The sequence below is a fragment of the Ostrea edulis genome, chromosome 3 (assembly GCF_947568905.1).
Source record: "Ostrea edulis chromosome 3, xbOstEdul1.1, whole genome shotgun sequence".
Lineage (NCBI taxonomy): Eukaryota > Metazoa > Mollusca > Bivalvia > Ostreida > Ostreidae > Ostrea > Ostrea edulis.
Window position 1 is genome coordinate 34,627,520 of NC_079166.1, and position 13,062 is coordinate 34,640,581.

The 13,062-nt window shown below is 32.9% G+C and overlaps 1 protein-coding gene across 2 annotated transcripts in view; it reads left to right on the forward strand.

Moving 5' to 3' along the window:
* LOC125675357 (uncharacterized) overlaps positions 1-13,062 on the forward strand; it is a 240,366-nt gene that overhangs the window by 15,231 nt on the left and 212,073 nt on the right. For both annotated transcript variants that reach the window (XM_048912969.2, XM_048912970.2), the window contains exon 2: positions 10,237-10,307. In XM_048912969.2, coding sequence (XP_048768926.2) covers positions 10,271-10,307 — 37 coding nt within the window. In that variant the 5' untranslated portion in view covers positions 10,237-10,270. The remainder of the gene's footprint in view (positions 1-10,236; positions 10,308-13,062) is intronic.

The following is a 13,062-nucleotide window of genomic DNA, read 5'->3' on the forward strand; positions in this document are numbered from 1 at the left end:
ATTGAAAGTATTGAATCTTGACATTAGTATTGCACTATGTATCGTATCGTGAAGGGGGCGTATCGTTTCAGCCCTACATTATAGTAAGTGGTTTTCAAAAAAAAAACAAAAAACAAAAAACCCTACCTACCTACCCACACTGAAAAATCTGAGTCGCGTTACAGCAAACATACAATTTTTTAAGGATGGCCTTATGTTGAAAAATGTATATCATTGATCATTAATGTATGTTATATATTTTTCAGCAATCAATGCCCTCAGAAGATGCATACCAGAACTCACATTGGAGATACTTGATAGCAGAAGCTTTGGATAAGAGTTGCCTTGGAGATGATTATTGACGAAATACCTAGTTTTTGAAAAAACAATGCATTATAGGAAATACGGAACTTAAATTAAGTCACATTAGCACTATATTGTATATTTTTGTTAGACACTAGACAATTTTTCAGAACACTTGTTTTTTTTGTGAAGTGAAGCACTAATGTATGTTCATGTGAAGTTCATCGCGAATGATCATCTGACATATTCTGATATACTCGACATTTAACAATTGTTTCTGTTGAGTCTGTTAAATTATATTTACAACAACAGTAATCTCATAAAATAAATTCACGATCCAGTGATCGAACCACTAGACCGTTACAATGATATGTATTTTCGCTATGCATACATTATGTGATATTATGTTTATGTATTCCTGTATTGTTGGAAACACAGTTGGCAGTCTAGAAAAAAAACCATTTTTTTGGATAAATGTTTTGGGCAAGGACAACATATATTCACAAACGCGATTTATTTACTTAACGTAAGGCACTGTTTTGACTTTATCACGGCATCATGTACATGATACCGCTTTGTGAAGTCAGCACACACTTTTTCAAGTGTGAAGCTTGACACATAGAGCACATGGTATTGACACAGCCACTTCATCACCAAATACACAATACCGCTTTGTGAAGTCAGCACACATGTTTCGATGTGTGAAGCTGGACACATGAAGGACACAGAACTACTTATGCACATTTTTTTTTACACATTCATAAGGTATTCATATAAGTGGTGCTGCTTTGTGAAGTCAAGCACACATGTTTCGATGTGTGAAGCTGGACACATGAAGCACACAGTACTACTTATGCACATTTTTTTTTACACATTCACATTCATAGGGTATTCATATAAGTGGTACTGCTTTGTGAAGTTGAGCACACATGTTTCGATGTGTGAAGCTGGACACATGAAGCACACAGTATTACTTATGCACATTTTTTTTTACACATTCACATTTTTTACACATTCATAGGGTATTCATATAAGTGGTACTGCTTTGTGAAGTCAAGCACACATGTTTCGATGTGTGAAGCTGGACACATGAAGCACATGGTACATGTACTACTTGTGCACATATGCTAGGCACATGCATATGGAAAATTTGATTCTGTATATGCATACTATTATACACAAAGTATGCATATTTCAATATTTCATGAAAAGAAAATAAGTTTTATTTTCCATCATTTATTAAAGAAGAGCAATTTTTTTAATTATTTTTTTTTTTTATATTTTGTTGCAATTATGATTTTGAAATGTAAAAACAAGTATTTGTAGCTCAAATCATAATATTCAGTATTTTTTCGTAGTGTATATTGTGACTACCATCTTATTTATTGGTAGTCATGGGTCCATTTATTTTTTATGACAATTATCTAGAAATAAAAAGTTTTATTAAAGTTTGTGTTTATCTGTTTTATCTTAGAGTGTTTTCAAGAATTTTGAGAGGTTGCAAAATTTGACAAGTATGTGATATATCACATGAGCACATACCTCCTTTTATTATGAGCATGATATAGATTTAGTGACAAAGTCGACCTTTACTTAAGTCATTAAAGACGAACATCTTTTTTCAAATAAAAAAAAAATTGAAAATATTAAATTTACTGTTCCGTAAATATGAAAGAGAATATTTAAACACATTTTAGTATTGTAAAGATGATCTTTGCATCTTTACGTGAAGTAAAGTTAATTCAAAGGTAACCATGATATTCCTTATATCTTTAATTATATTTACTTTTAAAGTAAAGTTTTGTAAAGGTGTTTTTTCACGCAGTGTTCGTTTTTCTGGAAGAGGAATTGTCTAGAACACTGCATTTTTTCATGTCCTTTTCCAATATATACGATAATGGTCTCGTTGTTTTTGACATATTTAACTGTCTGGAAACGCATAAAACTCTGGTCCGATACAGAATCAATAAGGATATTTCGAACCGTTTGATGAATATTGGTGTTCAGAAGTATCTTCCTTCCAATCAATCAACGAGGACGTGTCAGAATCTCCGAAATGATGACCAAAATTTCCACAAATAAAGCTATTATCTCCAAAACTTTTGCAAAAATTAAAAGTCAGACGATGCCAGCATTCATCGTATACCTTTTGAGACTCCTTTTTCAAAGAGTTACACGGGGGATCACCATTTCGATTTCAATACTGAAGAAGTGTATTTATTATATTTTTTTCAACTTTTGTTTTTACCATTTCCGAGCTTAAAAATGATAATAAATGTTTTTTCATGAGTATTATAAAAAAAATGTTTAGAAATTATTTAAAAAAAAACGGTTTTACAACCAAATTAATTTTCTTCAAATAAGTCGAAATATAGCTACTATTTATGGCAATTTTGAGCTACTTCTCATTATTTGCCAAGCTCCATAATAAAATTCTTAATATATCCTAAGTATTTAAAAAATATGGAAATACAACCAATTAAAATAGTTGTCTATCCTACATGATACAAAGTTTACTAAAAATGAACATCTCAAATAGTAAGTCATGTTTGTCGCACTCCTTTTAAATGCATCAAACATGATATATCATTCAACAGTCGCAAACGATACATCAGACTGTATATTTCACTATATCAATAAGTTTTAATTCATAAAACTGATATTAACTAAGTCATTTTATCGCAAAAATGAATAATTTTAGACCATTTTCTATGTAGAGAAGCTAGGGATTGACCGAAATGCAGTTTGTTCGTGTTACTATAAATAGAATGAACTTAACCTATATTTTGGTATCACGATTGACTCACTTTAGAACGTGGATCAAAATAATATTATTAGTGTTGGAAAATTTTGACCACCCTTCTGGAATATTTTTTCTGATTTTGCCTGTTTCTCTCTGATACAAGCACTTAAAAGACGTTAAGAATGACATCATAATGACGTGACCTCACAAACGTTATTGATCTCTGCACCATCGGACTTTGGCGTGGTCATCGCACTTTGCCGTCCGTAACGTTAACAAACCATCGCACTTTAGAGTCTTACACACACACACACACAGACACACACACACACACACACACACACACACACACACACACACACACACACACACACACACACACACACACACACACATATATATATATATATATATATATAAACCTATGACTTTTCAACATTATACACGACCATTCCTCACGATAAATTAAAGACTGGACTTTTTGATATCATAGACATTTGCTTCTTCAACAAAAACGGAAATATTCATATCTAGTGATCAGTCATTGAAAAACTTACTGTGTTAGACACCATTTTAATTCCACGCACAAGTACTTTGAAGTTGAAATAAAAATATATGCTAGAGTTCCTCATTGACAATATCTTCGTGGTCTTTGGTGATCAGGTCTTCCAACAGTCTGTTGGATTGCCCATGGGCACGAATTGTTAACAATAATTACTTTCATTCATATGTCGTTTGATATATCCCCGTGAGCTCGAAATAAAGGACACCACAGAGTCGTCCATTTTTGCTTCATACTTAGATATTTTATTGAAAGTAGACATCAATGGGAAACTGACAACTCATCTGTATGATAAACGGGATGATTTCAGCTTCTCCATCGTCAACTTCCCATATTTGTGTAATATTCCATTATCACCTGCATATGGTGTTTATATATCTCAATTTATTTGATATGCAATAGCTTTGTCTGTGTATAATCAGTTTTTAAATCGTGGTAAGCTACTGACAAACAAGTTGATGGTACAGGGGTTTCAACATTCTCGATTGAAGACAGCATTTCGCAAATTCTATGGTCGTTATAACGATCTAGTCATGCAATACAACCTATCATTGGATCAAATGATATCTGACGTGTTTCATACCGATTGTTAAGGCGTTCTTCATTCACTGATTTTGAATGCGGATAACTTCGTTTACGTGATCAGGATATAGGGCTCGCGTTGGTGTGACCGGTCAACAGGGGATGCTTACTACTCCCAGGCACCTGCTCCCACCTCTGGTATGTCCAGGGGTCCGTGTTTGTCCAACTATCTCTTTGTATTGCTTGTATGAGCTATGAGATTGATCACTGTTCGTTATCTTCACCTTGCATATATATAATTTATCTAATGTGTTAAACGTAAATTTAGACCTGTGTCGTGTTCGGGGTGGGGGTTAAAGATATGTTCCTGTGAACTTTTTTCAACAATAAATGAGAATTTCATATGAATTGAACTTGTTGAGATTCTTCCACAACTTTGTCCTGTAGAGTTCTAATGATGTATCGGGCAAACAGCTGCATTTTCATGGCAACGAGCAGCATTTTAGGAATCTTCAATTACATTTTCCATTTGTTGTTGTGATTAGTGATACCTCTAAATATCATTATAAAGATTATACTTGTTATGCCTAATATGCAAATGTTTGTGCTGACATTAGCAAATCGTTTACAAATTAAATCGACGTTTGTGGTTACCGTTCTCTCCTTGTTTAGTTCTGATATACACTGCTTATAACCTGACTTTATATACAAAAAAGATACTTTTGAATGTAAGCATATATTTGGCATTAATTTCATTTTTCTACTTACTGTTAGAAAGTCTTTATCCGCTCTCCCTGACATGATTGATTGTTTGCCAGTATGCACATGTGGTATGAATCTTCTTAGTTACATCGATGCTTTAACTGCAGGAACTTTATAAACAACGAGTGTCAAACGTGTAAATTACATCGACGGATATAACGACAAAACTGTTTTGCAAGGTTTTTTGCGAGAAACGTAATTCAAGATAATTTCAGGTCATATTTGATAGGATATGTTTTTTTTTTTTGTTTACAGATTAGTGCCACCTCATACAATATCAAGTCCAAAGAGTGTCTATTTTACTTTAAAACCAGTTTGCTCAGATTGTGTTAAAACATTGTGATTTATTTATACGTTCCTCTATAAAACAGGGCCTAGGCTCATTGCAGCGATTTTGAGGGATGGTGGGTGTATTCCAACAAAGAAAAATATGTATAATACATAGACCGCAACCCCCTTTTTGATCATACGTTAATCATATGTTCAAAATTTCATATGTTTAGCATATGTTGAGCAAATGTTAGACATATTGATTTTTCACTTTGTGTTAATCATCTCTTTGAACTTTGCAGTATGTTCAACATATGTTGCAATTTTCCCTGTATGCAGAAGTTGCAAAGGTTTTGTTTCAAGTCAGCATATTGCAAACTCTATGGTCGTTATAATAAGCTAATTGTGAATTAAAAGCTGTCATTGGATTGAATTATGCCTGTCGTGTTACGCAACAATAATTTTTATATAATGATTGTGATTATGACTATAGTTTACTCCATTTACCTAATGAAGATATAGGGCTTACGGTGGGTATGGAATGTGAATGGTCACCAGGGGATGCATATTACTCCTATTCACTTGCTCTCACATTTAGTATGTTCCCGGTCTTTGTTTGCCCCAATCTTAATTTTGTATTCGTTATAAAATGTATAACACTAAACAGATGTACAGTTATCTGACAAAATTGTTCGGAAAAATCAAAAGGGTCGTCAAGTACAACCAACACAAACAATGAAAAATACAATTAATTCATTGACCTATGTGCCAAAAGTTTATCTTCCCGAGTTATCTAAACTAATTACGTGATGTTTCGGCGTCATTCACGTCGCACCTTTGTCGTCGACAAAGTTTTGGAAATATCCATGTCAAGAAAAGATGGACCAGAAGAGGAAAGAGTTAACAACCGAACAGAAAATATACTTACCTGCGTTCTATTATGTAAATTAAAGAAAATCATAGTTAGATTGTCATGCGTGAAGCCAAACACCCTGTACAGTTTGTCTAAAACATTATTCATAACGAAGAAATAATAAAAAGTTACGCTGACAAAAAAGTTTGATGCTTGTTACGCATTGATGCTTTCGTAATCTGTAATACGAAAAAAAAGAGGAAAGTCTTTGGTTGTTTGATAAGGGGTTAGATCGTGCATTCTCTAAACGAATAATTGCTAAGAAGTTACATGAGGATGGATACAAAATGCAAAATTTCGGCCTATGCTCGGTACTTATGACCTTTGAGCAAGGAGGGATCTTTATCGTGCCACACTCACGGTGACACGGGACCTCGATTTTTGCGGTTTCATCCAAAGGACCGCCCCATTCAATCGCCTTCTACGACAAGCAAGGGTTACTGAGGACTTATTCTAGCCCGGATCACCACGGGACTGTTTTAAATATAAACGTAACACCGGTTGATAAACCTTATGATGCATATCTAAATTAATAGAAAATAACACTATACATGAAGAAGGGATGGTAATCGAAAGAGGCCTGCTCTTTAACAAAGGAGAATATGTCAAACAGGGAGAATATTCACTGGGTATCACCAGTCAAGGATGTTTGAAGTAATAACATACCAAGATGTGGATTTTTTTTAAAAACCACTTTTGTACATTTGTTGATGCTAGCCGCTTGTTGGAATGTTTCAACGATGTACAGACTTACAGTCAATAACTTATAAATGACTTCGACTGGTGCCGGTGATATTGGGGTACCCACTTTTGGGATATATTCTATATGGTATCTTCAATTGTCAATTTTATTGATGAAGACTATTATATTATTAATATACACTATCATATCTTTTTATTGAAAGTAGACAATAACGGCAAACTGACAACTCAACTGTATGACAATATTGCATTGTCGCCTTCACATGGTGTCAAACAGTATTGATGAAGAATACAATATTTAATCTGCGATGTATTCAAATTGGAAAGGAATTGCGTATATATTGTGCATAATGTTTATGTGTATACATACGTTATTGAAAAATAAATGAAAAGAACAATAATTATACATATATTTAAAATATTTGATTTATAACATGTATCATCGTATGTTGATATTCACATGATACAATTGACTTTAAAGCATTAATTCAAGTACATATAAAATAGAAAGCGTCGATATCGATACGATATCGTTTTAAGAATGTCGATATCGACATCGTAGGCAGACATTATACTGTGTAAACTAAACCTATTAGTTCAAACACCTTTGAAATATAAATTATCAAAATCAACACGATATCGTTGTGTTAATGTTGTATAGAACCATTACAAAAACGATCATAATTCGATACCGACGCAATATCGATGATATCGACACCGTAGACAGCCATTATGCTGTGTATATTAAGACTAGTAATTCAGATACATTTAAAATAGAAATTATCGATATAGATGCGATATCGTTGTGTGATATCGACATCGTAGTAAGGCACGACGAAATCGACTCGATTATATTGAAATTGGATTAGATCTTGGACATGTATGATTCTGTATAGGAGTTTGATACATATGGATTTTGAACTTGAACTATCTGAAGTTGTTCAACATAAATGTTATGTGTAAATACGTGTATATTTGTAATGCAAAAGTTATACTGTACCAATTTTGATGCACCAGATGCGCATTTCGACAAATAATGTCTCTTCAGTGATGCTTAAGCCGAAAGTTTGGATTCGAAGTAACAGTAACCTTGTAAGAGCTGAAAGGAAAACCAGAGTGCAAAAAATTGTAGCCAAATTCATCCAAGGATCAGATCCATGCATGAGGGATATAATCCTTAATTTTGAAGTGAAATTCTAAATTTTATCCCAGGAATTAAATATTCATCCGTATTTTCAAGTTAGTAACGAAGTACTTAGCTACTGGCCTGTAGAGACCCACGGGGACTAACACAGTCCACCAGCAGAGGCCTATACCCAGGGGTTGTATTGTAAGATTTATACGGTACCAAGTTTGATGCATATTTCATTAAATTGTATTTATCTTGATTAGGCTTTCAGTCCTTCACGACAAGGGATGCGAAAATACTACCATTAGGAAATCTGACAAAGTCGATAAAATCCACCAAACAATGAATTCCACATACCATAGCAACAATTATATCAATGCCAAAGGGGAAAAAATCTCATTTTAAGAAAATTTTAATAAATATTTATTCTAAAATTGGTAATTCAAAGTATCTTATACAAATCATAGTAATTATATACCAACACTTTACTAGAATTTCAAAATAATCCACATATTTAACAACATGAATCTGATCCCCTGATCGTTAAATCATGCAGCAGATAAAAAATGTATGTCTAACATATTATCATGCAATCCATAATTAATAATTTAGGGATTGACAATTGGAAAGTTACAATTGCATATATGCATTTACTAAGAAACAATAAGTACTTATCACAAGTTTCTGACTATAAATCTCTCATAAGAAAACAAAACAAAGTTTGTAAAAAAATATTTATGTTACTCCTTTAACCAACTGACCTAAAAATGAATAGAGGTTATGTACTAAGATACAGAAAAGTATTTTCTAATGTCATGTCTGTCTATGAACCAAATGAGAGATAGAGCAATATGTGCAAAGCAATACATCAATCTTTCAAGGAGAATTGAGGTGGCTTACTACAACTTAAAAATAGTTTTTCAAATCAGCACAAAAATGATTTCATCATGAAGGATATGATACATCTTAAATATATATGTCAAAAAGGCAGACAATATGCAATTTTTGATAAAAATAACATAATTTTAAAAATTAATTTCATTAAATATGAAAAACAGCTTATGGCGGATTTGCACTCAGGATCTAAGGTTCACCAGCCCAATGCTTTATTCACTGAGCCATGATGATAGACAACGAAAGCAATCGATAAAAATAATTTTACATAACATTCAAATTGCTAACTCGTGACATGAACCTTGGTGTAGTGAACTACCTTAAAAATCTTGTAGATGAAACAATCTACAATTTTTTTTAACAATACACGTAAGATTTTAAAATCCATAACAATCAAAGCTGTCTAAATGTTTGAGGGATCTTATAGAATTACTGAAGTTGAAATATATATAATATAGTAATACATAAATTTAACCTCATCCCTGAACATGGACAGAATTATTATTTCACGAGATTGACTTTTGTGCAAGATTTAACATTTTTAACATAATAAAAACATCATTTGCATGAAATGTATCTGACCTTACATATAAATGTCACCTTAAACATGACTTTCATTCACTGGTTTTCTATCGATGTATTTGTAAAAAGGAGGTGACCTTGAATATTACCTTTACTTTCATTAAATTGTATTTATCTTGATTAGGCTTTCAGTCCTTCACTACAAAATTTATGTTTTGAAGGTAAAAAATAAAACTATGTTATCAAATTAAAAAAAATCATCTAAGTTTTAACAACTTTAACACAGTCCACCAGCAGAGGCCTCGACCCAGGGGTTGTATTGTAAGATTTATACGGTACCAATTGTGATGCATATTTCGACAAATAATGTCTTTTCAGTTATGTAAATAAACTGTAAATATAACATCAGCCATATTTTTGGACAGTAGCAAGTTACAATACATTCCTCATCAATTTGTTATGAATTACTACTAATGAGCTGTTACTAAAATAGATGCGGGGTCGGAGAATTTTAGAATGATATTCTGACTTTAACACATATGGCGAAAATATTAAACAACAAACGATTTTTATCTTGCGACTATCCTTCTGAACGTTTTGGGTACTTTGCATTGGTTTTCCTACAGATTTACTGTTTTAGATACACATATTTCCCCAAACGTTTCCATACTCTTGAAAGACTGTATATGATATTCTACATTAACACTAACGCTATAAATATTTTGGATCAGTCTTACAAACAGAACCCTTGGGTTGCGAAAATCTAAATTATAGTATATTTCCTAATGCATTCCGTTTTTATTAACCACCAGCAAAGTCTTGCATAATAGCTATGAGACATTTCAGACATCTTATAGTTTGATTAAACCTGTTTTGCTACAAGTAACATTCCTTACTATTCCTTTTTAACAGAAGACACTTTCATTTGTTTTCAGAATAGTGAAGATTGAAAAATCCTACTAGTAGAAAATGGGTTCAATTACTTCTAAAACACCGGAACCTACTGGTAAGTACTCCAAGAAATATAACCTGCAATACCTTTTGAAGTATAAGTCTGATATTTAATAAGTCATCGACGCATTTATGTTATCAGTTAGAAATCCTCATGAACAGGTCATATTTGTCTTTTACATTCATCCATCCATTGAGTACGTTAAGGAGCCTCCATATACCCCCTCCTTCCCTCTGTTCTGATGACAAACCAATATGATATAATGTTGTTCATTTTGTGAATGTTGAATATCAGTTACGTGTATGTATATTAGTTGACATAAGTTTTCATAATATATTCTCTATTTCAATCATAAGACAATATTTGGTTGTCAGACCTACGTTGCCTCTATTGGTTTGCGAATATTTCTCAACAAGCATCATCATTAAGGATTTAAATGCCCCTTTTGATACCTTTTTGTATCAAAATACCTAGACCGCCGTATTACATGTATCTATTGTTTCTCCACTTATGACAATGAAAATCGTGGAAATTTACATTCTGTTCAGAACTAGCATGTGTCCCAATTAAGGCGAAAAATAAGAATGATCAAATTCTGCTAAAACCTGTTTCTAAGGTCTTGGCATCTTGCTCAGAAATAAGTCCCCCCGATATTTCACCTACAAATTAGTTCTCGGATATACAAATATTAAGGTATATTTCTCAAATTAGGACAGTAATCAATCATCAAATGCCAATGCACAACAATATAAGGAGTGATGAAAAGCTCACAACTCATCTACATAAGCACAATTTAGATCAGAATGAATTGTGGCACACATAGAGTCAAAACGTTATTCTAGACGTTTAACTACATCCTTCAAAGAAATAATTTTGCTTGTTAAAATTTCCTGTACTGTGTCCTAACATTTCTAACTTTAGCAATAAGTAGTCTTGCCTCCATCATTTCAGTGTCTTATTCATATCTCAGAATAGTAATAACCTTGCCAGGACCGAACATTTTATCCTTAGTCATAAGTATACCTATGCCGGCCTACACTATTAGCAATGCCTTTTTGCTATCAGAAAATTATCTAATACATGCGTCATTAATTCTATACTTACTATTTTTGTGCTATCCACTGAAGTACCCCACTAAACTATGACTAAAATAACTGCAACCCATCTGAATACATGTGTCAAAATACCAAAGACCCTGCCACGTAAAACTGAAGTATCTAAACTGTGATGCATGTAGATTTATAATTCTAAATGCATTAGAAAGTCTTTTTTGCAACACTATAATCCTTTTACCAGACGTTTCAATGTTTTGAATATCATCCTAAGCAGAAGAGTTACTCTTTCTCAGGTATGTCAGCATTAACATATTCACCATCTGGATTAGTCATACAGTACCCTCCCTTTGGTTTTCTTGTAAATGTAACTAGACCTAAACGAAAACAATGTAAAACTGACAATGGTCTTTCGGTAAAAGGGTCCATAATATATCTCCTTCTCTGACTTCCTGTTGATAATATCTGGTAAGTTATTTACTAGTTTTAAGATATTTGAAATGCCATTTCTAATTTCCATTGAATAGACAATATTAAAACATACCTAAAGCCATTAACTAAAAATTCTGTTTCTACTTGATACGTTGTCAGAATGGGTTAAAAGCATAAGAGGGATATTAAAATCCCGCATCAGACACATGAAAACAAAATTACGTACCATCTATCCTTCTGTGTTTAGTAAAACAGAAGTGATAAAAGAATTAAATAGGTTACACGAGGAATATGGTTCCAGCTGACAAAGCTAGTAACGTCTTTGTAAGGCTAATTATTACAACTGTATTTTAACGAACTTGGCATTAGTTCCACATTTGGTAACCATACGTATACTCCAACTGTCCTTTCAAAAGATGTAATTCTTTAAAACCATGCTTCAGTTTTAGACACATTTGATATCCCAGCCAATGGGTGAAATGAATATGAGTTACAGTACCTATACTGGATTCCTAAACTACATAAAAACCCTTACAAAGAAAGATAAATCGCTGGATCCAGTAAGTTCTCTACCAAGCCCCTATCTTTGCTCCTCACGAAAATATTAACAGCTGTGAAGGAGAAACTTCAAACTTACTGTGCGACAACATATGCCATAAGTGATGATAATCAAATGTGGATTCTAAAAATTTCTAAAGAACTTTTAGTAAACTTGAAATCGCAGAAATTTTCCCAATTCAATAACATTAAAACCTATGACTTTTCAACACTATACACAACCATTACTCACAATGAATTAAAGACTAGAATTTTTGACATCATAGACAGTTGCTTCTTCAACAAAAACGGAAAACGGAAATATTCATATGTAGTGATCAGTCATTCAAAAACTTACTTTCTTAAACACCACTCTGATTCCACGCACAAGTACTCAGAAGTTGAAATTAAAAATGTGCTAGTGTTCCTCATTGACAACATCTTCGTGATCTTTGATGATCAGGTCTTCCAACAGTCTCTTGGATTTCCCATGAGCACGAATTGTGCTCCTTTGTTAGTTGACCTGTTTTTATATTCATATGAAGCAGAATTTATTCAAAAACTTCTGCGCGAGAAGAAGAAATCTCTTCCTGTGGTCTTCATTTTGACATTTAGATATATCGATGACGTTCTGTCTATTAACAATACTAACTTTCATTCATATGTCGATTTGATATATCCCTGTGAGCTCGAAATAAAGGACACCACAGAGTCTTCCACTTCTGCTTCATACTTAGATATTTTATGGAAAGTAGACATTAACGGCAAACTGACAACTCAACTGTATG